General features: G+C 39.7%; 1 protein-coding gene across 1 annotated transcript; it reads right to left on the bottom strand.

Moving 5' to 3' along the window:
- Positions 1-14: 14 nt before the first annotated feature.
- Positions 15-27,692, bottom strand: trmt6 (tRNA methyltransferase 6 non-catalytic subunit). The gene is made up of 11 exons (XM_073051342.1): positions 27,389-27,692; positions 24,774-24,901; positions 11,900-12,009; positions 11,699-11,790; positions 11,157-11,240; positions 9,852-9,976; positions 5,891-6,228; positions 4,856-4,941; positions 3,902-4,004; positions 3,726-3,812; positions 15-1,592 (listed from the first exon to the last, which is right to left on the bottom strand). Exons 1-11 carry the CDS (start codon positions 27,562-27,564, stop codon positions 1,419-1,421), a joined length of 1,503 nt encoding a protein of 500 aa, XP_072907443.1. The 5' UTR covers positions 27,565-27,692; the 3' UTR covers positions 15-1,418.
- Positions 27,693-27,706: the final 14 nt, after the last annotated feature.

The following is a 27,706-nucleotide window of genomic DNA, read 5'->3' as shown; positions in this document are numbered from 1 at the left end:
TGTACACAACAATACAAGGAATATGGCAGAAATGGTTTAATCATTTTAAATATTATAAGAATGCACATGCAAACAGAATGTTGGGAGTGAAAACTGTGAAGGCTCACCTAACACTGTGAATAATGATCTTAAGATAGTTAGGATCATCTCGATGAAATGAAAAGTCAAAACCAAAAGGAACATTATCATTTGCATGATAACAAAAAGTAACAATTTAAAAATAGATCAAAACATTCTCAAAGACTTTCAAATGTATATAAATGATTTTCCATAGCAAATTAAATGACAATTTATTGCGATTTAAAATGAGTACTTTTAAATATGAAAGTACTGCTATTACAATTTGGGAACTTGGTTTATAACCCAGAAAGCAACATAATTAAGTCTCCAATGCATGCTAACTTTTATAATACAAGTTGCTTTCTGAACACACATGCAGCTGTTGATTTTAAAGCAGACATTTAAAAGAAAAGGGTTAAAGAGTAAAATAATTTTCAAAGTAACAAGATTTACAAAGAGGAAGCATTATATGAGTATTTTTATCCTTGTATTTTGTCAAAGCAATTGGACATATCAGAAAGACACACAGAATCACTTTTAAAATGCAGCCAAATTTGATTAAATCTGAAGTAATTCCATTTGTTGATTAAGATGATGGGACCATGTGGTTAAATTACTCTTGAAAACATTTATAAAATGTATAAATAAATTCACTAAAAAAATACTGAGTAAAAAAACATTTAGTGCAGTAAATTAGCTTCCACAACTTGATTTACATACATATTAAAAGCCACAGTACTAGAGGTTTGGGTTCAATCATGACCTCAGCATTGACTGTGCAGAGTTAACACATTCTTCGTGTGACTCCATACCCTCCAATTTCATCTCACCTTCCAAAGCTGCACATCAATTGGCTGCTGAAATTGCCCCTGATAATGTAGGTCAGTGGAAGGTGGGTGGAATAAAAAAATGACTAAAATAAACGAGTTGATATCGGCAGCATGGATGATGGGCCAAAGGACCTGTTGCAAGTTATCTCTTTAGAATTCCAGAAATCTAGAATAAATAGGACTTTTATTTTCTATAGTTGGAGGCTCAACAGTACAAGACAAATGGAATAATCAATTAGCATTGTCTGCATAAGAGTTCTACAACCTGCTCTTGAACTAAACTTCAGCGTGTTCTCATTTTCCAAAATACTTTCTTTCCTCTTTTAATCCACACAAAAATAAGGATTTTACAATGATATACATTTATATATTTTACTGCACTGAGTGCACCTTTTGAAATTTCTTTCCAAAAAAGCACACATTCCATTTTACATTTCTTTTTCAAAACCCATGGCTTGAACTTCTCATGATGTTCCAGTATTGAGCAGCTTCAGGATAATTGGTAATGCTTGAAGGGACGATGGACAGCTAACTTATACATCCTTCTACCTTTTGTCTTTTTGCTAGAGGTTCTTCAAACTCCTGTGGCTCAGGAATACTAGCAACAGATTTGCCTCTATCCATAGCAACAGTGATACCAGTCAGAATATAACCACCACTTCCACTCATTGTCAATTTTGGATGAGTTCGGTTAGGCAAAACCTGAAAAATTTGAAAAAATAATTTGTACACTGTTATAATTAGCTAAGATTAGAAAGTCATTCAGTGTATTTTCTATAAAGTGACACATTTCAAATAACTGTTCATAAAAGTAGTAAATGTTTTTACTTAGTCAATTTGTAAATAGGTGTCAATGGCCCAGAACTTACAGTGTTAAGTCAGCCATTCTGAAACACATTTTCATGAGGATCTTCAGGACAAGACTTAGCTCATAATTCCTTCACTGAGAATGTACAGAGAAGTCATTCATGATATAAATGGTATCAGTGGAGTGCCAGTGAGGGTAAGGTGGGAGAAGGTGGAGGATGAAGTCTGGACGCAGTGGGAAGAAAAATGCGATTTGCACATAAAACAGATGAAAAAAGTGACACTGACCAAGTCATACCTCTTTGCCTTAGCTAGGAGTGTAAAAGCTGCTAAAATTTTGGAATGTTCTCAAGATAAATTTCAAAAACATAAAATGGATTAAGAACAGATCAAGCTATTAAAAACGTTTGAAATTAGAAAGATTAGAATTAAAATTTTTAAAATCAATCAAAATATTTAAAGGTCATTTCACTAAGCTTGGTCCCTACATCAACCTAGCATAGGTTATCTGAGATGACTACCCACTAGATTTGAGGAGGTGGAAACTAGAGTGAGAAACAACTGTGTTTGACTGAAGGAAGGACACAGTTAGCTAAAGGGGTTGAGGCAGACAGAATAGGTGGAAAGGGATCAAGCAGAGACAGATGTTTAAGGAGGTAATCCATGACATTAAGCAAAACAAAATTCAGTAGTGAGAAAAGATTCTGTGGTTCCATGGGAAAGTTGAATAACCAGGATTCGTTTTGTTGATTAAGTCAAGGGACAAAACAATTAGCCAAATATTGGCAGTGGAGTCTTATACTGAAATAAATTCAGATTCCAGTATAGGAGGACAAACAAAATAAATCGTGAAGGAAAAGTCGCAAGGAAAACAAGAACAAACAACAATTTAAGTGTTGAAAAAGGAAGACAAAGCTCCAAGGTGACATCAGCACCCTGAAGGAGGTTTTGAAACCATCTAAGGTTAGTTAGCCACTGTAAATTCCCCCTAGTCTGTGGGTGAGTGGAACTCAAGAGCCTCAGGACCCACACCACCAGGTTCAAGAACAGTTACTATCCCTCAACCAACAGGCTCTTGAACAAAAGGGAATAACTATTTACTTATCAATCACTGAAATATTCCTGCAACTGATAATATCACTTTAATGATTCTTATCTGATTATAAGACCATAAGATATAGGAGCAGAAGTACACTATTCAGCCCATCGAGTCTGCTTCGCCATTCAATCATGGGCTGATCCAATTCTTCCAGTCATCCCCACTCCCCTGCCTTCTCTCCATACCCTTTGATGCCCTGGGTAATCAAGAACCTGTGTATCTCTGCCTTAAATGCACCCAATGACTTTATCATGGCAGCAAATTCCACAGATTTACCATCCTCTGACTAATTTCTCTGCATCTCTGTTCTGAATGGACTTCCTTCAATCCTGAAGTTGTGCCCTTTTGTCCTGGACTCGCCTACCATGGGAAATATCTTTCCCATATCCAATCTGTTCAGGGCTTTTAACGTTTGGAATGTTTCTATGAGATCCCCCCGCCCCCCCAATCTCTTGAACTCCAGGGAATACATCCCAAGAAATGCTAGACGTTCCTCATATAGTAACCCTTTGATTCCTGGAATCATTCTTGTGAATCTTCTCTGAACCCTCTCCAATGTCAGTACATCCTTTCTATAAGGAGCCCAAAACTGCACACAATACCCCTAATGTGGTCTCATGAGTGCCTTATAGAGCCTCATGTTCTCATTGTTTATTGCAATTTATTTATACTTGCATTTACAGTTTGTTGTTTTCTGCACTCTAGTTGATCTTTCATTGATCCTGTTATAGTTACTATTCTATAGATTTGCTGAGTATGCCCAAAGGAAAATAAATATCAGGATTGTATATGGTGAATATATGCACTTTGATAATAAAATTTACTTTGAACCCTGAAGAAGATTTAATAAAAATTGAAGATGCCATAAATCCGTTTCTGAAATTCTACTGGGGAGATTGCACATTTAAACTGCATGAATTAAAATTTACCTGATAACCTCTCAGCCATGTTTCAGATAGTCGTAAGTTAATGACTCCACCTCTTTCTCGCAGATCTGCATAGCACGTGAGCAATGGCTAGACAGTGTAAGAAAACAATCAGTGAATTAAGCTATGCTCTTAAATATGCAATCAAACTAATTATGTATCAAATATCTAGTCTTTACCTCTTTGTATTGGCAGTAGATGACAAATGGTCTGGATGGTGCCACAAACTCCAGAAGAGAAAGTAGTAAGGGACTAGGATATAGTCGACTTGCAATAATTAACCTAAAATATCAAAATTTAATAAGCAATAAGAATTTTAATTTAAATGAGGTTAGCTAGTTACTATAATTGTTCTATATGAAAAGCAAAGTGGGCACACAGCATTTCCATAGAGCTGCCATTACCAGTAAACTGCTTTTGAATGATGCCTTTACAAAGTAAAATGTCCCAAGCTAGTTCACAAAGTATAATTGTACCAGCAAAAACTTGGTTAAAAACAGATTTTAATGATAGAAATGAAGTGAAAGCATAGATTTAGGAAAGAGATACCAAAAGACATTACAGTACATTCAAACATGACAAGCTATATCAGAAGCAATTGCTGCAAACAAGCAATTATGCACATCTATAAATAACTTACAAATGGACAGGTATTCATAAAATCTCTGATCTTACCATAGATTTCATGGAAGGGAGTGGTCTGGGGTCAGAGTTTCATTTTCAAATGAATAAAATTTACTTAAAAAGACTGCACATGTTGGAGAAAGCCCTTTAATGGATATCAGCTGGCAGTAATTCATGTCATCTGGGGCATCACACACAGAGATGAGAGGGGAAAAAAGGAGAGTTAAAGGGAAAAGAGCATGCGTAGAGTGTAACACATGTAGGTTTTGTTCTGTGTCCGTTGTATTGGTGGTGGTCACAGGAGATGGGTCTACAAAATAGCAAGAGTTGCTAAAATTTTCAGGAAATTAACTGCTCCAGTGGTGATTCAATGAGATCCTTTCCTTGGCTCATCTCCCTTGACCATGACCATAACTATGATATATTCACCTTAAAAATACAGATCAAATGCACACCAAATCTGTTATGACATTCAACAAGAGAATCTAAGAGTTTTTAAAAAAACAGACCCATCTGCATTTCTCTCCTGAAGCACAGCAGCAGCAGCCTGTAGTTTCTTGAGTCGATCTTCTTGCTTGCTGTTCCTTTCTTCGACCTGCCAAGACATGTTTTGACTTGTGTAAAAAAAGGTTAATATAAATTTGCTCTAAAAAGCCTAAACAAAACCTTCAATCTCATCATACAGGAAGTAAATCAACAATACTGCTATCAACTAATAGCCAGAATCAGATAGGAAAAGCATGGACCTATATGAAAGTAAGGAACTATCAGAAAGGGAAAGATCAAGCTCTTTCCAATCCTCTCCCCACCAAATTTTTGCAGCAGAAAAGGAGGTGGGCTAAAAAAAAAAAGTTGCCAACAGTTGCCCAGGATGTGTTTCAGCTGGGACATTCAAAGAGGGACTATTTAGAACTTTCTGAGTGTAGTTTTAAGTCAATGGTTATATACATAATTGCCAAGAAACATTTCCACTTGGGAATTTCTGTAGGCTGAAATTCAAGCATTACACGTAGTATGAATATAAGAATATATATACTGTAATTTGCAGCATAGATTGAAGAGAGGAAGTCTACACCACAGCAAATATTTCTACCACACCAGTGATTTGCCACAATATCTCTTGTGACTCATATGAAGAGAGAATGGATAAATAATTGACTGAGACACTGCCATTAGACAGCTAAAGTACATACCCCAATTTCTCCACTAGACCGAACTTGCAAAACAGTTAAGAGCAGAGCTAAGTGTTAATTACATTCAAACATAATTTCAGCTATAAAATGCAAACCAAATATCCTCATTGTGACAAAGGAAAATACTGAACATTATTTTATTGGTCTTCATGTTTGCTCAAGTTAGTGGGGATGGGCACCATTTTCTGCTCTCAGCATCAATCAACCAAACTGAATATCTTCAGATAAAAAGTCAATCTGAAGAAGTAGTTATCCCTCGCACACAATATATGTTTTCATTACTGAGCGCCACAAATCAGAAGCATTAGAATTTAGCATTCTCCATTGATGTCCTACTGAAACAAATCTTACATTGGCTTTCCTATCTGTATTTGTGTCTTTATCTTTTGTGCAAAAAGCAACATCCTGGACTTTCCCAGCTTGGTTGTTATCCATCACGGTTTCAGCACAAGGCACCTCATCACCTCGATGTGTGCTCAGTGGGCTCCTATTACCTTCTCCCAACGTAACTTTGGTCTGATTCTGTAATGTTTCATTTTCTGCCAAAGATCTTCCAGAAAGAAGACTGTTCAGTTTGTTTATAGGAAAGTCATAAAGGTGATCATAAAATGATTTTGGAAATCCGAAGTTCTCCATTGCTGCTCTAACGGGCATGCTACCTGGATACATGTGGACAACAGAGCCATAACCTGTAGAGAAAAATTGATAGTTTATGTTAAATAAGAAATTGTATGCTAATTTCAGATACATCCGTCATTTGATCTGGAGCTATCTTGTAGTATTTTTACTGAAATAGGCTAAAAGTTGACAAGAGTTGCTTGCATGCTGGAGTTTATGTAATCTGGAACAGATGACTAAAACATGAATAGAAAAGGTAACACACAAGTGTAAATTGTTAAGAATGGTTGAACAACTATGTGAAAGTTAGAATAGCAAATGTAAACTATTTTTTTCCAGTTTCAGCTTGGGGGGCCGTAAATAATAGGTGGTTCTATGGACTACTGCTTAGGTCTAGGCAAATCAGTATCAGTGATTTGTTTGAAGGTATCACAATTAATAGAGCTAAGTTTACTGATGATACAAAACTGTGTGGTAAATTACGAGGAGGCTACACAGAAGCTTTGAGGGGATACAGAAAGACTAGGTGGCAAAGATGGGTGGGTGGAATATAATGTGCAGAAGTGTCATCCATTTTGGTAGAAAAATAAAGGGGAATTTCTTAAAGTACTGAAAGATTTAAAGATGTGGGTATCGTAGAATCAGACCCTTCAGCCCACCATGACCATGCCAACAGAGTAAAATGAGAGGCACAAAGTTGCCAAAGTTATCTGAATACCAGAATATAGGTCACTAGAACAAGTATTTATTTTAATCCCTTTTACTAACACTTGGTTCATAGCTTTCTATACCATGCCAATTCAAGAGATTGTCTACAGATTTCTTAGAACTGCATTGACCATTCAGTCAAGGAGCACCTACCAGATTTTAATTACCCTCTAAATAAAAAGTTCTTCCTAACATTCCCTTTAAATATCTGACTAATGCAAAAGCAAACTCCTGTAAGACTGACAATCCCGCCATGAAGAAAAGCTTCTTAATTTGGAGATTATCTATGCCCCTCATGAGTTTGCAAACTTCTATTAGGTCTTACTTCAGGCTCTTGCCTTTTTTTACAGCCACTATTGAGCAAGAGGTACAGTAACTTGAAGTCTTATTCTACCAAGTTCAAGAAAAACTACTTCTCTTCAACCATTTGGTTCTAGAACCTATTACTACAACCCTAATCACTAAGCATCGGGTGTTTGATGTTTTCTTTGAACAAGTTCCAAAGTGTTTCTTTGTTTCATGGCTGCCTGCAGGAAGATGAATCTCAGAGTTATATTCTGTATACATACTTTGATAATATAAGTACTTTGAATCTTTGAAACACTATGAGTACTTTGATCACTTTGCATTAAAATGGAATTTTTCTTACAGAATTTATGCAAAATTTATGTTTAATATGTGCTTCTGCTTATATGATTCTGTGTTTGTGTATACATGTACTTGTGCTTATGACAATAAATGCAACTTTGATTTCCAAAGAAAACAAACCTAGCTTATCCATTCAATTCTTAGAACTGAAACATTCTAACCTGTGCAACATCCTGGTGGATCTCCACTACTCTCTCTACAGTGCAATTACCTTCCCCCTTTTAATAACACATTGCAGAATTTCCTCATTCCCCTCCCCAAATCCTTCCACTGCAATTTCCTTCTCCTCTGTATTCAATAAAGATGTCACCTGTTTTTACTTAGAGCTTGAGAAACAATGTGGACAATGACTTTTGGCAGTTTATCTTCCTTTAAATTGCCCTGCAATCTTTCTGGGACAACCTTGATCTTGGTACCAAGGAGAGGCAAAATATAATCTTGGGTTCATGTCTTTAGCTGCAGAAGCACCTGTCATTCCTCTCATCACTTGGACTTTTAATCTGCTTCCCTAGTGCAGCCCAGTTACCCAGTCTGTAATCTTGATTCTAGTTGAGACTACTCAGAGACAAAACAAGCCTATTATTTTCCAACACAGAGCATTGAATATGGAGTGAGATATACTCTAGAAGTCTCCCTAATTACTTGCCTGCCTAGCTCCCTTGCTCTGTGGAGTCAGAATTAGCCAAAAGTTGATGTGATTTGAAACAGTATTAGAATTGTGGGCATATTCGTAGGATAAAGCATTCAATGTTTTAGGGCATAAGAAGAAAAAAATGCAAAGGGATGAAAATACTCTAGAGAGCCATAGATGCCAGCCACTGATTAAATTTAAGGTGGAGATTTACAGACTTTTGGATAATGAGAGAATCAAGGCCATCATAATGAATGCCAAAGCAGGCTTAAGAGCAGTGCAGTTTACCTTTGATTCTATTCATGCGGGTCAGATTGTGAGGCAATGATCTGGAGATTGACTGTTAAACCATTTATAACTGAAAGCAGCATCAATATAGACAATATCAGTACACCCCAAAGAGTTCCATACCTAATGAAGCATGTTTGAAGTGTAATGACTACTATAAACATTGACAACAAGGTGGCTAGTTCATCAACTAAAATCCACCAATGCTATTGTCAACAAATACATCTGTTTTAATGGTGCTGATTAGATTGATGAAAACATGAGTCATATCACTGTGATTCTATTTCAAAACAGTGTCGTGGGATTGCTTACATCAGGGGCTCCCAACCCTTTTTATACCATGGCACCCATCATTAACAGCAGGATCATTGGACCCCAGGTTGAGAACTCCTAGCTTATGTGTACTTGCAAGAGTTGATGATACCTCAATGTAATACTTCATCTGAAAGGTAATAGCTCAGATAATGTAGTGCTCGCTCAAACATGCTCAAACTTGATTTTAGCCAAGAATTCTACGCTCAGCTCTCCAGGGTGCAATATGGACCCATAACTTATTCACTCAGAGATGAAAACACTACTATTTATGCTAAGGGTCATACACGTGATGCAAAGATAGTGCTGTATTTGAGCAGGACACACAGTTTTTGTAGGAATGGCTGATATTTGCTCAAGAGCATTAAATGTGGAGCTGATCGAGTGGTATTAAAACAAATATTTAACAACAAGGTTGCTAAGTTAGTTATATGTAACCTGGGAAGTTCTATTCCTTCCAGACTAGAAGGAGTTGAAGTTGGACAAGAGGAGAGTAACCTGCATGGTTATTCAGGATCAATTAAGCCTGTTTTTTAAAAAATCTTTTTCCTTTAGAAATATGTAATTTTTTTACATAAGCAGGTGCTGATGCTTTTTGCTTAAGTGAGTGGGGGTGAGGGAAGTGGAGGGTTGTTGCTTTGCTGCTGCTTTTGTGGGGGAGAGGGAGGGGGCTACTGGGGTACTCCTGTTTTTGTGGATGTCTGCAAAGAGCAAGAATTGCAGGTTGTATATTGTACACATTCTCTGATATTAAATGGAACTATTTCAAATTTAATAGATTTCATAACAGATTTTGAATATTTTTCAATACTTTAGAATATGAAAAAGGGTTTAGTACTTTAAATGGGCAGCATAAACAATAACCACCAATTTTCAAGGGCAGAGGTTTACGAGCCAATCAGGCTAATGTGACAGGGCCTGAGTGTGGAAGTTCCTACTGTGTTTTAGGCCTCATTGTAAATAAAGAATACTTTGTTCAACAGAGTTCTCAGGGAGTTGGGAGAGGGTTGTTATGGGAGAAGAAGACAATGCAATTTTAAAAGAAATACGTCTGCAACATTAGAAATCCTCACATTAGAAGTCTGCAAATTTAGATTTCTTTTTTACCTCCTAACCTTTCCATTACAGAGCCTAGTACCAGGCCAGCACATGTTTCCACTACAATTACTTTGCAGCCAGCGTGGATATTCCCAAATGCGAGCATCTGTGCCAGGGTGTCATAACGTAAATGGCTGGAAAAGAATGTTTAGTTAATAGTTTTTTTTAAAATGGCATTGTCAGACAATTAATCATAATCATTTTGGAAAGTATTGCACTATTAACTTAGTGGTATTCAAACAAATGGGTTTCTTAAGGTTGTTATAACTGCGAGTGGGGGAGAAATGTGGTGGTAATGGGGACAAGCTCCTGCTACCTATTAAATGCTCCCAATGGTCTGCACCTCAAATAGCCTTTGACAACCACGTCCAGCTCCTGGCCTTCACATGTGGCTTAGCTACTAAGCCCAGTGGAAACATTCCTACTGCCAGGAGAAGGGGCAAAGACAGGTTATTGGTGCCTTAAAACCAGTCACTTCAGGCAGATGGGGCTCATCAGCTGTGGGTGGCAGCTCATCCAGGCGAAGGAAAACTATGATATCAAACTTCCACTGTCTTACAGCTATACCCATTCATAGGGAAGGCTTCGGGACTAAATCCCAAGGGAAAAATCCAGAGCTGAAGTCCCTAATGCAGTCCTATGTCGAGTTCATTGCTGACTGGCAACTCTTGCAAATGCTGCTGGTACCAAACTGTATTGGTCTCTGCTGTTCCTTCGGGTTCATCAGACACATGGAGAAGGGAGCTTGTTACATGGGCAACAGCTTGCTGTCTATATCATGCTGTCCTGGTTGGCATATTTCAGCATCTAGGACGCATCATCCATGGTCGACTCTGATGACGTGGGCCTCATACAACACAAATGACATAAATTTTCCACTCATTAAAGATACAGAAGGAACCAATACAATAATAGATTAAATTTAGTGGAAAAATTGGACTGATTTCTAAGCCAAACAGGTTGCTTTTCTCTTCCTTGTGCCTTTCCCCAAAACAAAAATCACTTTTCACAGGCATAATATTACAAACCTTCAATTCTAAGCTAAAACTAATCTTTCTATGTAAAGTGATTGAAGATAGCACAGCCTGTGTGCACAATAAACCCATTTACAAGCCCTACAATTGAGACAGTAATTTCACTACATGTTAATCAAGAAATCTTCATTCGTCACACCAGAGACTTTGAGAGCAAGCTATCAAACTGCTTTATTTATGGTGAAATAGCAGCTGTTGAAATAATCTAAAACAACAGCAGTGACTGGTCTGGAATATGTTTTAAACATGAATGAGAAAAAAGATCAGCACAATCACTCACCAAATTTTACCTGGTTCACGGGAATGATACATCATTGCCATTATTCTTGCAGTGGGTTTCAAGATAGTTATAAATGCTTCATACCTGTGAACCAAGTACAAAAGTTTACCAGGGTCTGGATTTCACCATCTGGGAGACAATTTAAAATTTTGTTTTACAAAAACAGTTAAGTTAACTATTAATTATTAATTACACAAACTATTTGCTTCCACATATAAAGACAAACAAGTTTGCCATGCAAGTATTCAGAAATTTGCTTACATTTTGTATCAATGCAATGCATTGGTTAACTACATATGCTGTATTCATTGCAGTGTAATGCCAACCACTGAATCAGGATTTTACCAAAGGAAAAACTGACCTCAAAATACAATTCCTACTGTTTATTACAATTAACAAAAAAAGCAATCAAAATACATGAAACTGGTATCACTATCCACCACCCAACCACCCCCTCCACTGATTTATAAATTATACCAAGGAAAGATGAAAATTTGGTGAAAATAAGAATTGTTTCCTAATCCCTCATTCAATGACCTTACTTTTTTTTCTTTTTCTTGATATATTTTTCCTGAGAAAATTCAGTTTTATCTCTAAATGTTGTGCTGTTTTCTATTAATCGTTGAACAATATCCTGCAAAAATAAAAGATTGCTTTGAAGAATAAAGTGTTTTTTGTGAATACTAGTCGTAAACTTAACATTTTGCAATTGCCCGTCCTCAATAGTATAAAATAATTCCTACCTGCCCTTTCAAGCCTTGCCCTTTAAGTGCCTCAATATCGTCTCTGCTGAGCCTCTGAGACTTGCCATCATCAATTATGTTTCGATTATCAATACCAGCTTCGTTGAGTTCTGTAGCAAACAAATGTGTCATGTTCCAAAACAAAAGCACTCAAATTCTTTTTACATTGTGAAGGTGAACAAACATTTTGCTTCACTCATTTGTTTAATCTGACTTTCAAGATACAGGCATTCTAGCTAATTTAATAACAATTGGGAATTCAGAAGACATCTTGGGCTTGATGATGTTTGACTGGGCTGTGCCATGAGTTACACCCATACAAATTCAAAAGAGGCCACATGGCACAATAAAGCATGATCTGTCATTCAATAAGTTCATAGCTGATCAAGCTAATACCTCAATTCTGCATTCTTGCCTACACCCTACCATTGATTGTGGTTTCCACCATTAATTTTTGCTGCCCTGCAGGACTAATTGAGCTTGAGGCTTCACCTGCACTGGTTCATTCTGTGAGAAGTGGTGACTAGGCCAATGCAACAGGACCCTAGACTACCAACCACTTCTGTATGCATCTGGTGATCAGAAACATCCAAATAGAATTTTAAGATTTGTATAATTTAAATATTTAAAAATATTTATGTCATTGTATCTGCAGTAAATTAAATGAGAATGTTGCTATCAATTATATAAATATTTACTCAATTTTTCCATGAATAATTAACATAAAGCCATAGGACCAATAAAATTTGTCTTATTCATTAAAGGAGCACAGACATCTTTGGCAAAATGTTCATATTTATAGCCTATTCCCAATTGCCATTGAACCAAGGAGACAATTAAGCATCAAACACATTGGTTAGTTTGCAGTCACGTATAGGTCAGACCACGAAAGATGGTAGATTTCCTTCTCTGACGGACCTAGTTAGTAAGCTGTCAAGATCAGGGTGTTTGTGCTACCCAAGATTTGGGATGCGATCTTGCAATAACCAGCACCCTATTTGATCTGACACATCATTATAAAACTCTTCCATTGCACATGGTGCCAAGTATAGAACCATTCAAGAAAAAGTTTGTGAACCCTTTGGCACTTGATCCAAGATGGCGGTGCAACACAGCTTGCAGCGGCCACTCCGGAACTGATTATCTGTTATTTGTGAAGTGGGGTGCCGTGTGCAATCATAATCCATTGAAAACGGATGTGGAAGCATGGAGAAACATCGGGAAATTCCAGGAAGACCTTCCTCATTGCTGCTGCTGCTGCTGTGAGGTCCGGGACTCTGCTGGGAAGAACAGGCCCCCAGTCCTCGGGGTCACGTTGCTGATGGCCATTGGCTGGGCCGTCTTAATACGCTCAGCAGAGGATGGTACTCGGAGAAGCTGTGCTGGAGGGGATGGTCGTCGGCTCGGAGTCCTTTCGACGGACTCAGGTCGCTTTCGGTGTGTGCTGCGTCTGCGAGGCTGGTTTTGACGGAGCTTCCATTGTGTGCTGTGTTTGCGAGGCTGAGTCGGGCGGCGCCTTGGAAGTCCATAGTGGGGGTACTCCCTTCTGCCGCCGGCGTGGGATGGCGAGTCTGTCGGGACCCTGAGGACTTGAGGAAACTGTGGTGATTTCTTTTGAACTTACAGTCCTTTAATATCTTGGACTATTTTTACTGTGCCCATGGTCTGTTTTTTTTTAATCAATTATGCTATTGTTTGCACTTTTGTAACTATATGTTGTAATTATGTGGTTTTGTGCAGGTCTTGTAGCTTTAGTTTTTGGTCTTGTTTTTGTCTGGTGGGTTTGGAGCTCCTTTCCGGGGAACGTGCTAGACAGTAGCGCAATATTAATACGCAGCAGCCTCTCCGGACTCTGGATTGGGGATTGCCAAACGTTACGTGGATTTTCTGGTGTAGTCTGTTTTGTCATATGCTTTTGTGATATCATTCTGGGGGAACGTTGTCTCATTTTTTAACTGCATTGCATTCGTGGTTTCTAAATGACAATAAACTGAATCTGAATCTGAAATATCTGGTTTTACTCATAATATGTGGTCTGATTTTCATCTAGGTCACAATAATAGACAAACACATTCTGCCTAAATTAATAACACATGAACAACTGCACTTTACATGTCTATATTGAACACATTGTTTAATCACTCACAGTTCAGGCTGGAAAAAAAATGTGACCCTTGCATTTAATAACTAGTAGAACCTCCTTTAGCAACAAATACCTCCACCAAAACATTTCCTGTAGCTGCTGATCAGACTTGCAGAATGGCAAGGACGACTTTTAGATCATTCCTCCATGCAATATTATTTCAATTCACCAATATTTCTGGAATACCTTACATGAACAACCCTCTTCAGGTCATGCCACAACATCTCATTTTCATTTTTAGAATCATTTTATTGCTACATAATCTTTTACAAATACAAAATGATACAGAACTTCAACAGATTAATATGCATACAATTAATAAAGCTGAAGAAAAAAAGCTGATCGTAATATATAAAAACGGAAAAAGATATTATATATATATATATATATAGGGAAAAGGGGAAAAGAAGAACCCCGTCTAACTAGGAAAAAAGCCCCCACTAACTACAAAAAAAAAGGGAAAAAAAACCATTAGGAATCAACCCTCTGGAGCAATACGTTTGGCCATCATCTAAATATAAAAAAAGAGTCATCAACCGCCATTTCATAATTATAAAAAAAATAAAATTGGAAGGAAACCATATAGCATAATTCAAATTAAATGATAATATTTGGCAAAAGAACCCCATCTTCTCTCAAAATCAAATCGAGAATCAAAAGTTCTACTTCTAATTTTTTCCAAACTGAGACATAACATTAATTGAGAAAGCCATTCAATTAATGTAGGGGAACAAATATCTTTCCATTTTAATAAAATAGCCCTTCTTGCCAGTAGTGTAACAAATGCAATTACATGTTGATCTGAAGATGAAATAGCCTGAATATGATGCAGAACTATTCCAAATAGAACAGTCAATCTATTCGGTTGGAAATTAATTTTCAGAGCTTTAGAAATCATAGAAAATAAAGATTTCCAAAACGATTTTAATGAAGAACATGACCAGAACTTATGTGACAAAGTTGCTACTTCAGTTTTACATCGATCGCAGTAGTTGTCTATACTAGGAAATATTTTAGATAGTCTCTCCTTTGTTAAATAATAACGGTGAACAATTTAAAATTGCATTAAATAATGGTTGGTACATACAGAAGAAGAATTTACGTTTTTCAAAACTCAAAGCCAATCTTCATTAACAAAGGTCATATTAAGTACTCTCTCCAATCTTGTTTAATCTTTAGTGATAGGTTCTCTTTTTGTAACAAAAATTATAAATTCTGCTAATGGAAACTTTCACTAAGGGATTCAATTTCAAAAGGGTATCCAACAAATCAGAATCCTGTTAATATGGATTTTTAGGTAAATATTGTTGTAAAAAATGTCTAACCTGAAAAAAATTGCAAAAAATGTGTATGAGCAAGAGAATATTTGTTAATTAACTCTTCAAAGGTCATCAATCGACCATCACAAAATAAATCTGTAAAAGAATGGATCCCTTTATTTTCACATAGGAGAAAAATGGGGTCAGTTGTTGAAGGTTTAAATGAAAAGTTTCGATATAAAAAACTAGACAACTTAAATTGTTTAAAATTTAAAAAAATTACGAAACTGAACCCAAATCCATAAGGACTGTTTAATAACCAGGTAAAGATTTAAATTTGGAATTTTAGAGAGCTGTAAAGCTAATGGAGCTCCTAAAATTGAAGTTAAATGAAATTGTTTAACAGCTTTCAATTCCAAATCAACCCATAATGGTTGTTGGTTCTTATCGAGCCAATATAACCAAAAACATAACTGTCTGATATTCACAGCCCAATAATAGTCTTAAATTAGGAAGTACAAGTCACCAGCCTTTTTAGATTTTTGTAAATGATACTTATTAATTCTTGGTCTCTTATTGTTCCAAATAAAGGAAGAAATAGGAGAGTCAATTTGATCGAAAATTTTTTTTAGTTAAAAAGATAGGTATATTTTGGAAAATATATAAAAATCTAGGTAAAATCATCATTTTCACAGCATGAATATCACCTATTAAAGAAAGGGTAAGTGGATTCCATCTAGAAAATAGTTGTTTCATGGAGTCCATTAAAGGAACTATATTCGCTTTATAGAGATCTTTATATTTGTTAGTAATTATAATACTGTAGCGATGAAATACACACAGCGCTGAAATAACTACACGCAGTTGGTAAGTCGTTTCAAGACTAGTTTATTCAAACTTTGCAGAGCTGGTATTTCAATCCCTAGTGCCCGCTCTCTCCAGGCGGAAATGACGTCAGAGGTGCATTACCAAAGTCTCTCCCCGCGCGCTAGCTATTTGTGAGCCGGTTCGCCTCTGCAGAAAGTGGGTCGCCGCATAAACCCCCCCCCTCCCCCCAGAACCGGCAATACATCCCCCAATGTCCTCAGTCTGGGTCGGACTCTGTTTGGGAGGTCTGCCTCTGCGCCGCGGTGCCTGAACCGCGACCGGCTGCGCCAAGTCCACATGGGCTGCTTTGAGTCGGTCCACCGTGAAAACCTCCTCTTTCCCCCCAATGTCCAGAACATATGTGGACCCGTTGTTGTTGATCACCCTGAATGACCCCTCGCACGACCGCTGTAGCGGCGCCCGGTGTCCGCCCCTTCGTACAAACACAAACTTACAGTTTTGCAGTTCTTTGGGTACATGGGTCGGGGTCAGTCCGTGCTGTGAAGTTGGTACGGGGGCCAGGTTGCCGAGCCTTTCGCGTAGTCTGTCCAGGACTGCTGCGGGTTCTTCCTCTTGCCCCCTTGGGGCTGGTATGAACTCTCCCGGGACAGTCAGGGGTGCACCGTACACCAACTCGGCCGACGAGGCGTGCAGATCCTCTTCGGGCGCTGTACGAATTCCAAGCAGGACCCAGGGAAGCTCGTCCACCCAGTTAGGTCCTCTCAGGTGGTCAGGTGACGGTGGTAGCGTTCCACCAGTCCGTTCAACTGTGGGTGGTAGGCAGTTGTGTGGTGCAGCTGTGTTCCCAAAAGGCTGGCCACAGCCTGGAGGTGAACTGGGTGCCTCTGTCGGAGGTAATGTGGCCGGTACCCCGAAGTGTGCTACCCAGGTTGCAATCAGTGCTCGGGCGCAGGAATTGGCAGATGTGTCGGTGAGTGGGACCGCCTCTGGCCACCTCGTGAATCGGCCTACTATAGTTAGGAGGTACCGCGCTCCTCGGGACACTGGTAGGGGGCCCATGATATCCATGTGAATGTGGTCGAACCTCCGGTGGGTGGGTTCAAACTGCTGTGGCAGGGCGTTAGTGTGCTGCTGTACCTTGGCTGTTTGGCACTGCATGCACGTTCTGGCCCATTCACTGACCTGCTTGCAAAGTCGGTGCCACGCAAACTTGCTGGAGACCAGCCAGACGGTTGTCCTGATAGATGGGTGCAGCAAACCGTGTATGGAGTCGAAAACCCACCGCCTCTAGGTTGCTGGGACGATGGGGCGAGGTTGGCCGGTAGCCACGTCGCACAGGAGGGTCCTATCACCTGGGCCTACGAGAGAGTCCTGCAGCTGCAAACCCGAGACTGCGGTCCTGTAGCTGGGCATCTCGTCATCTGCCTGTTGCGCCTCTGCCAGTGCTGCATAGTCCACCCCCAGGGACAGGGCCTGGGCAACTGGTCTGGAGAGTGCATCCGCCACGACGTTGTCCTTTCCCGAGATGTGCTGGATGTCCGTCGTGTACTCCGAGATGTAGGACAGATGTCGCTGCTGGCGAGCCGACCAGGGATCGGACACCTTCGTGAACGCGAAGGTCAACGGTTCGTGGTCCGTGAACGCGGCGAATGGCCTGCCTTCTAAGAAGTACCTGAAATGCTGGTTTGCAAGGTATAGCGCCAACAGTTCCCGGTCGAAAGCACTGTATTTGAGCTCGGGTGGTCGCAGGTGTTTGCTGAAAAATGCCAGGGGTTGCCAGCGACCCTCGATGAGTTGTTCCAGCACCCCGACTGCCATGTTAGATGCGTCCACTGTGAGGGCGGTAGGGACGTCCATTCTGGGGTGCACTAGCATTGTGGCATTTGCCAAGGCTTCTTTCGTTTTAATGAAAGCGGCGGCAGACTCCTTGTCCCAGGTAATGTCCTTGCCCTTACCCGACATCAGGGCGAACAGGGGGCGCATGATTCGGGCAGCTGAAGGGAGGAAACGGTGGTAGAAATTTACCATATCCACGAATTCCTGAAGGCCTTTGATTGTGTTGGGTCGGGGGAAATGGCGGACTGCGTCTACCTTAGCGGGCAGAGGGGTTGCCCCGTCTTTAGTAATCCTGTGGCCCAGGAAGTCGATGGTGTCGAGCCCGAACTGGCATTTGACCGGGTTGATTGTCAGGCCGTATTCACTCAGTCGGGCGTAGAGTTGACGGAGGTGGGACAGATGCTCCTGACGACTGCTGCTGGCTAAGAGGATGTCGTCCAAATAGATGAAAGCGAAGTCCAGGTCGTGTCCCACCGTGTCCATTAACCGCTGAAACATCTGTGCGGCATTCTTTAGGCCAAACAGCATGCGGAGGAACTTGAAAAGGTCGAAAGGGGTGATGAGTGCCGTTTTGGGGACGTCGTCCGGATGCATCGGGATTTGATGGTATCCCCGGACGAGGTCCACCTTGGAGAAGATCCATGCGCCGTGCAGGTTTGCTGCAAAATCCTGAATGTGCGGCACCGGGTAGCGGTCCGGTGTGGTAGCCTCGTTCAGCCTGCGGTAGTCGCCGCACGGTCTCCAGCCCCCTGTTGCTTTGGGCACCATGTGCAGGGGGGAGGCCCATGGGCTGTCTGACCGCCGTATGATTCCCAATTCCTCCATCCACTTGAATTCCTCCTTCGCCAGGCGGAGCTTTTCCGGAGGGAGCCTTCGTGCGCGGGCGTGGAGGGGTGGTCCCTGGGTCGGAATGTGGTGCTGTACCCCATGTCTGGGCATGGCCGCCGTGAACTGCGGTGTCAGAATCGATGGGAAGCCCACCAGGAGTCTGGTGAATTCGTTGTCCGGCAGCGTGATGGAGTCCAGGTGTGGGGCCGGCAACTGGGCTTCACCCAGGGAGAACGTCTGGAAAGTCTCAGCATGTACCAGTCTTTTCCCTTGCAAGTCGACCAGCAGGCTGTGAGCTCACAAGAAGTCCGCCCCCAGGAGTGGTTGGGCCTCGGCAGCCAGTGTGAAGAACCAAGTGAACTGGCTGGCGCCGAACTGCAGCTGCACTGTGCGGGTGCCGTAGGTCCATATCGTGCTGCCGTTTGTGGCCCTCAGGGTGGGTCCTGGCTTCCTGTTGCGGGTGTCGTACCCCGTCGGGGGCAAGACGCTGATCTCCGCTCCGGTGTCAACCAAGAAGCGGCGTCCCGACTGTCCCAGATGTACAAGAGGCTGTCCTGGTGGCTAGCTGCCATAGTCATTAGCGGCAGCTGGCCCTGGCCCTGGCAGGGCAGGCGACAACGGCGGGCTTTTGTGCCCCACCGCTGGTGGTAGAAACACCACTGTTCATTGGCCTCCTCACTCCTGTCTCTGTGTTGTGTGCGCCCTCCTGCCGGGCCTGGTCTGGTCCGCTGTTGGGCACGTGACCTGGTAATCTGACCGACGGACGCCACCCTCTCCCTCTTGGCTTTCCACAGCACGTCTGCCCGGGCCGCCACCTTCCGGGGGTCGCTGAAATCTGCGTTGGCCAGCAGCAGATGTATGTCCTCGGGCAGTTGTTCTAGGAACGCTTGCTCGAAAATGAGGCAGGGCTTGTGTCTGTCAGCCAGGAACAGCATCTTGTTCATCAATGCTGACGGCATTCTGTCTCCCAAACCGTCCAGGTGAAGCAGGCGGGCACCCCGCTCACGCCGTGAGAGGCCAAAGGTCCCAATGAGCAGCGACTTGAATGCTTCATATTTGTGTTCTTCTGGGGGCGACTGTATGAAATCCGCAACCTGGGCGGCCGTCTCCTGGTCAAGGGCGCTCGCCACATGGTAGTAACGCGTGGAATCAGTGAATATCTGCCAAATCTGGAACTGGGCTTCTGCTTGGCTAAATCACACGCGTGGTCGCAGCGTCCAGAAAGTTGGCAGTTGTAGCGAAACTGCGTGAACAGATGAAGAGTCGGTCATCTTTGGTCCAAATCCCGTTTGGACCGTTGGGGTCACCAATGTAGCGATGTGCTACACACAGTGCTGAAATAACTACACGCAGTCGGTAAGTCATTTCGAGACTAGTTTATTCAAACTTCGCGGAGTTGGAATTTCAATCCCTAGCACCCGCCCTCTCCAGACGGAAATGATGTCAGAGGTGCATTACCAAAGTCTCTCCCCGCGCGCTGGCTATTTGTGAGCCAGTTAGCCTGCGCAGAAAGTGGGTCGCCACAATACCTAAATATCTAAATGTATTAACAATTCTAAAAGGAATATCATTATATATACTAACAGGGACATTTAAAGGAAACAATTCACTTTTATTCAAGTTAAGTTTATATCCTGAAAATTTAAAAAATCTTTAAGTGTTTCCAAAAGATTAAGAATTGATTCCTCAAGATTTGAAATAGATCAAATAGACCAAAAGATCATCTGCATAAAGAGAAATCTTATGTATGGTTTAATTCATAGAGATACCATGAATATTTTTAGCTTCACCTAGTGTTATAGCTAAAGGCTCCAATACAAGATTAAATAATAAAGGGCTTAATTGACATCCCTGTCTACTGCCACAAGAAAGTGAGAAAGAAGAATACCTGCAGTTATTAGTAATGACCGTGGCAATAGGATTATCATAAATCATTTGAATCCATCTATTGAAATTATTACCAAAACCAAATTTTTCTAATACTTTAAACAAATATGGCCACTCAACTCCATAATACTTGCTATATCTCCATTATTTTTACGAATCTTTGAAATTTGTCTTTTAGCTCTAGCTGCTCTTAATTGAGAAGCTAAAAGCTTATTATTTTTATCTCCAAAAATATAAAATTGAGTTTTGAATTTAAGCTAATATCCTTCAATAGGCTATGTTAGTAATAAATTATACTGTGATTGTAATTCTACTCTTCTTTTAAATGAAACAACATTTGGAGAGATTGCATTGATGTTATCTAATTCTTTAATTTGTTTAGAGATTTTATCTAAATCCATTCTTGTTTGTTTCTTCAGTTTAGCTACATACGAAATAATTTGATCACGTAAATAAGATTTAATGCATCCCAAATTACTAACATAGAGACGTTTCCTATATTATTAATCAATTAAAAAGGAATTAGTAAGTGATGCAGAATGATTAGGGAGTTGATATTTGGATGATGACTTTATCCATTAAAGGATTTAGAAAAATATTAAAATCACCACCCATTAATAACATATATTCATTTAAATCAGGTAATAGAGCAAAAACAGCTTTAAAAAATGAGGGATCATCAACATTTGGTCCATAAATATTAAGCAAAACTATTTTCCTATTACAAATTATTCCTTTAACAATCAAAAATCTACTGTTAATATCAGCTATAATATCCTCCTGATTAAAAGGAATATTGGAAGCAATAAAAATAGAGACACCTCTAGTTTTACTCTGGGAGTTTGCATGAAACTGAGGACCCTTCCAAAATTTTAAAAAAATCGATTTTTATCACATAACCTGATACGTGTCTCTTGGGCAAAGATTTTATCAGGCTGGAACCGGTTAATAACTTTAAATGTTTTCTTATGCTTAATAGGATGATTCCAACTGCGAACATTCCAAGTTAAAAAATTTAACTGTTTAGATATCATCATGGAGCTTTGTATCCAAAAAGAGTAGTTAGACGCATGTCAGGATAGGGTAGTCGAAAATGGCGGAGACAAACAACAATAAAAATAATTGGCGTATGTTCCGGGATTCCATATTGGGGGAAAAAAGGGAAAAAAATCCCACCCAAACTACAAAGCCCAGAAACAAGTCGATATCAAACGACACAAGCCCCAAGAAAAGCATAGATGCAAATGCAAACTCCGCCTAAGTCAAAAAAGAGAAAAAAAAATCTGTCTCCCTCTACCGAACATAAAACTCATTACAGTCAACATATATCTCAACATAATTAACTTGGAAGGAAAGTGTTTTTCTTGTAAAAAAAAAACAACTTTCAATTTGAAAGTAACCTTCATAACATTAGATAAGGGAAGCAAAACACATCCAAAACAATTCTTGAAATATTTGCACCAAAGAAAAACAATCGCCATCTTTAAATTGTCCGGTCCATCTTTAAAACATAAGGAAATCCAAATAATTACTTAAAAGATCTTTACAAAAGCATAGGAAACAAAAAAAAAACAATTAATTCATTTAAATGCTGCAGAAAAAAATTCTAAATGATTCAAACTTATTACAGTCTATCAACAGTTCTCCTGCTATGTCTTCTAAAGTTGAAGCCATCCAAACCAGTCTTTTTCAGAGATAAAAATGCATTTTAAGGAAAAGACTTCTGTAACCATCAAATCTTCCAATCTCATTACTCTTTACACCGCGAGACAATCAAAACTTTATAAATCATTCAAGCTTCAGACTCGTCATCGGATGTATCAAGTAAAGAGTTAATAAAACTCAATGCTTCAGCTGGATCATCAAAAATATGAACGCCAGACTTTTTGACAAATGCCTTAATTTCACTGAGTACTGAAGCAGTGGGAAGAGCTTTTTTTGATATACTAATTTCATAACCGATGCAAATCCAGCATGCTTCTTAACAATTTTGCGTGGAAAATCTTCAAAAAAGTGAATATTGGAATCCTGATACTGAAATTGTCTTTTTTTTTTCCTCGCAAGCTTAATAATATGGTCTTTGTCTCTGAAACAGAGAAAACGCACAACAATGTGTCTGTTTTTAACCTTGATCCAAAAGTTTTAAGGTGCCGATTCTGTGAGCCATTTCGATATCTGAAGGCTGTAAACAAACCTCCGGAAATAAAGACTGAAACATTTTTGCGAAATAATCCAGTGTGTCGGCCGATTCTGATTTCTCTTTTAATCCAACAATTCGAGTATTATTCCAACATGATCGAGCTTTGGGATCAACGATCCGTTGTTGGGCTTTTTCCAAAGAAGAAGAAAGGTCAGCAGCATTTCGACTAACTTCTTTAAGATCAAGGCTCAGAGAGTCAACTTTTCCTTCAAATTTCTCTTTTAATTGAGTTATCTCAATGCCGATATTGCTGATTTGAGATTCTAGTCTCTTTACCCAGAGGGGTTCCTCCGAGAATTCGTCAGCTTTTTTGGGCTTCCCATTGCCCAGGTCCAGATTTCTTTTGGTGCTTCTGAGAGTAGCCATAATTATAACTGTTACTCTACAGATCCGACTGAATAAAGTTGAAATTTCAAAGTCTAAGTCGGAAAAGGGAGAGATTAAAGGCGGACAAGAAGCGACTGTGTCTTACATGGGAGGTGTAAATGGGAGGTGGAGTCCTCAACATCTCAATTGGGTGAAAGGTCTGGACTCTGACTTGGCCATTCCAAAACACGAATTTACTTCTTTTTAATCCATTCTGTTCTTGATTTACTTGTGTTTTGGATCATTCTCTTGTTGTATCATTCAACTTCTATTAAGCTTTAGGTGACAAGACTGCTACCCTGACATCCTCCTGTAAAATGTCTTGATACAATTTTGAATTCATTGTTCCCTCAACAATTGCAAGCTGTCTAGGCCCTGAGGCAGCAAAGCAGTCTCAAACCTCATGCTCCTTTCACCATGCTTCACAGTTGGGATGGGGTTTTGGTGTTGATGTGCAGTGCCCTTTTTCCTCCAAACATAGCAGTGTGCATTTCTGCCAAAAAGTTCAATTTTTGTCTCATCTGTCCACAGAACATTGTCCAAGAAACATTGTGGAACATTCAGGTGGTCTCTTGCAAACTTGAGACGTTTGAGAGCAGTGGCTTCCTCCATGAACATCATACTTGTTCAGTGTTTTTCTTACCCTTTGGTTCTTTTTCACCTCATTCAGCATTACAAGTTGTGCTCTTAGTGTGATCTTTGCAGGTTGCCCACTCCTAAGGAGAGCAGCAACAGTACTGAATTCCCTCCATTTGTAGACAATTTCTTTTACTGTGGACTGATGAACACTCAGGTCTTTAAAAATGCTTTTGCAGCCTTTTCCAGCTTCATGCATCTCTACAATTTTTCGTCTAAGATCCTCTGAAAGTTGTTTTGATCGACGCATGTTGCACATAAAGAGATCTTTCTTGAGAAGAGCAGGCTGTCAGTAACCTGATTTTTTAAAAAAATAGGGCGAGGCACCTCCACAACCCATACCTCCAATCTCATTTCATTGATTGGAACACCTGACTTTGCACAGCTTTTGTAGAAGGCAGTACCCCAGAGGTTCACATACTTTTTTTTTAAACCTAGACTGAGATTGTTTAAAAGGTGTACTAAGTATTGACGAGAAGTACAATTGTTTGTGTGTTACTAGTTTAGGTAGAATGTGTTTGTCTATTATTGTTTCAGATGAAAATCAGACCACATTTTATGAGCAATTAATGCAGAAAACCAGGTAATTGCAAAGGGTTCACAAATTTCTTCTTGCAACTGTAGTTGTGTACTCCATATTTCTATGATTGAACACACAATCTTATGAGCAACATCTTATTGTTGATACTCTTACAAACCCCCAGAAAAAAATTAAGCACATTTTCCCCCTTTCCCCCTCTCCCCAAACAAAACGAACAAATAAATCATATTTAATTTTGTTAGCAAATTCACTCCTCTTCCTTTTAGTTCCATAATTGCAAATCAACAGCACCACTGGCACTAAGCTGCAGAAGGTATAGATCAAGATTCTAAACAAAAGCTTGTCATTACCTTCAATTTCTTCATATTCTGCTTTACGTGGCTGCAATGCCCCACCGGCCGAAACTTCAAAAGTTGTGCCATATTTATGTCCAATTGCGTTGTCCAAGTAAAACCACTGCTTCTCAAAGATGATTTTTCTGGAGAGAAAATATTTGCAGTATATTAGGCTCTGACCTGAAAATTATTTTTTTCATCTCAAGTCTCATCACCAAAATACTTTTGAAACCTCAAGAACACATTTCAGCATATCATGAACATTGGGTTGGATCCAAGTAATTTTAATGCCAGGAGTAGTTGTGTAACTTAAAATATTGAAATCAATAGCACTTATTTTTTAAAAAGAGGTTTAAAAGTAGTATAATACAAAATAATTGAACTACTCGAGCATTCAAAAGCACTTCCATGCTAAGACAACATAAAATGCATTAATAACAAATTAGTTGGACTATTGAGTTGATGGACTCAGCAAAAGGGAAAGCAGCAAAAACAGACTCCAGTCTGCAAAGAATTGGCTACTTTATTGGATAATTTTTCCAGTTGATGGAACTTACAAAATTTAACTAAGAAGATGAAATAAAGCATCAAAAATAATGGGAAATAAATGAGTTTAAAATGTGAGAGAATTTAACCATACAAGTTATAGAAAGCTAAAAATTTCCCCAGTGTTTTAATAGGTGACCAGCAAAATGGAGAGTAATTTGGGACGATTTCCAAAAATCCCAAAATTATGCAAAAATCTCAGCTGATAGGAAAGTAACAAAGAAGATCTTACTGCTTTGAGTAAGGAGGAAGTTGAGTAATAAATCATTTACATGAAAAAAGGTAACACAACATTCAGAATACTCATGGTTCTATGAATGGAAGATTTATTATCTGACTGGCTACACCATGATTGGATGAACAGACTGTTTTTATGAAGATGCAACTGCCAGGAAAAATAGGTGGGAATCAATATAGTACATCTGAATTTTTAAAGACAGCTGATTAGGTAAAAACCTTGTGTCTTCAATCTTATATGCAGTTGGGAGTAATGTATTAACAGACAGAGAAGTCAGAGAGTAATACAACATAGAAACAGGCCCTTCAGCCCAACTCATCCATGCTGAGCAAGATCCTAACTAGTGTTTGTAAACTAGTCCCATTGCCTGCATTTAATTCAGATCCTTGAGGTGTAAATAAACTTTCTTACAGGTAATAAATAGTAAGATACCACAAGTTCAGTACTGGGCTCTTAGCATGTTAATAAGTGAGATTAAAATGAATAAATTATCCAGATTTGCTCAGGATACAAAGCCAAGTGAGAAAGTAACTTGCAAGAGAAGATAAAGATTCTCAAAGAGACAGGGATAGGTTCAGTAGGCAAAAGGGTGTAAATGGAAAATTGACTATTCTCTGTCAAGGAAATAAATATTTTAAGTAGCAGGATAAAGGTGAATAAACAGTTGTTTAGTGTGTTTGTTCATTAAAACAGGAAGTTAACCTACAAGTAGCTGAGCACCACGATCAAGTCACCAGACTGCACACCCTGATGTGTCAATCTATAGATCTATCCTGGGCCCAATATATTGATGCAATTACGAAAAAAGCACGCTATACCTCACTAGGAGCTTGAGGAGATTTGGTATGTCACCAAAGACTCTAGCTAATTTCTACAATTGAACAGTGGAGAATATTCTGACTGGATCCATCACAGCCTGGTTTGGAGGCTCCAATGCACAAGATCTAGGATGAGGAAACTGATCATTCCCGTCCTAGCTACTCTGCAGTGACTTACTGTATCTTTTACAATTGATTTTAAAGATCTCTTACTTGTTTTTAAAACTCAGTGGTCTGGGACTGGAGTACATTACAGAATAATCCTGCAAGAGCTCTCAAGTCTTTTTCCGCCTCTCTTAAATTTAAACTACAAAAGATAATTGGCGGGTCAACTATTCATTCTCAACTATGATCCTAAACAGTGGAATTCAATACCTAAAACTATAAGGGATGTAAAGTCAGTTTACACTTTTAAACGGCAGATCAAAGCCTACTTATTTAACTTTTAACTAACATCTTCTTGTCTTTTATTTTCATGTTTAATTTTTATTTTCATGCTTGCACTTTATACCGTCGTAAAGCACTTCGAACTAAAGGTGTTTTTAAGATCAAAAGAAGCCGCAGAGGGTTGTAAGCTCAGCCAGCTCCATCATAGGCACAAAGACAAATTCTGTGTGAGAGAACAGGATGCACACGCGTATGCGTAGGGTAATCAAAATGCTCGCACCCATTATGTTTAAGTCCATGCAACCGAGCCTGGTTTGTAGTTTTTGGTCCTCCTCACAGTCGTTAAGACCTCACTGTCAAGTCCAGGAAGTGGCTGAGAGTTAAACCGCTGCTTCCTACTGACAGAATTTACGCACAGGCATTTTCCAGAGTATCCTAATTAACTCTAATATCTAACTGCTTAAAAGGCAGAAAATGTCACGAATAGTAGTCTAACAATGAAGCGAACGTTAAAGTCGTTAATATGACAATAAATCAACAATTGAACTAAAAATGTTCTAGCAGAAGTCGAGAACTACACCCCTAAGCCACCACCTACGACCAGGTACTACATACTGGTACAGTACTAAAGCAAAAAATACCTCCTCTTGCACACTTGCACGGCTTTAAAGACCTCATCTCGCTTTAGGACCACATGGTGTCCCTCACAGATTGCGTCCGGACTCGGGGCATCTGCCACGGCTGACGTCGCCATCGTTTCCTCATCGCCTTCCCCCCCACGATCAGGGATATTCAAATTATTTCCATTTTCCAACATTCCTTCCGATTAGAGCAGCGGACGGGGTTGTCGAACCACATAAAACAAAATAAAAACCCAACACAGACAACTCCGCGGGACCCAACACCCCAGCCGGGCTCGCCCCCGATGGCTGGCGCGCAAGCCGGAAGCGGAAGTGATG

Source organism: Hemitrygon akajei, chromosome 7 (assembly GCF_048418815.1).
Source record: "Hemitrygon akajei chromosome 7, sHemAka1.3, whole genome shotgun sequence".
In the NCBI taxonomy this organism is placed as follows: Eukaryota; Metazoa; Chordata; class Chondrichthyes; order Myliobatiformes; family Dasyatidae; genus Hemitrygon; species Hemitrygon akajei.
The sequence above is the reverse complement of the archived record's forward strand: the minus strand, read 5'-3'. Positions and strand labels throughout refer to the sequence as shown.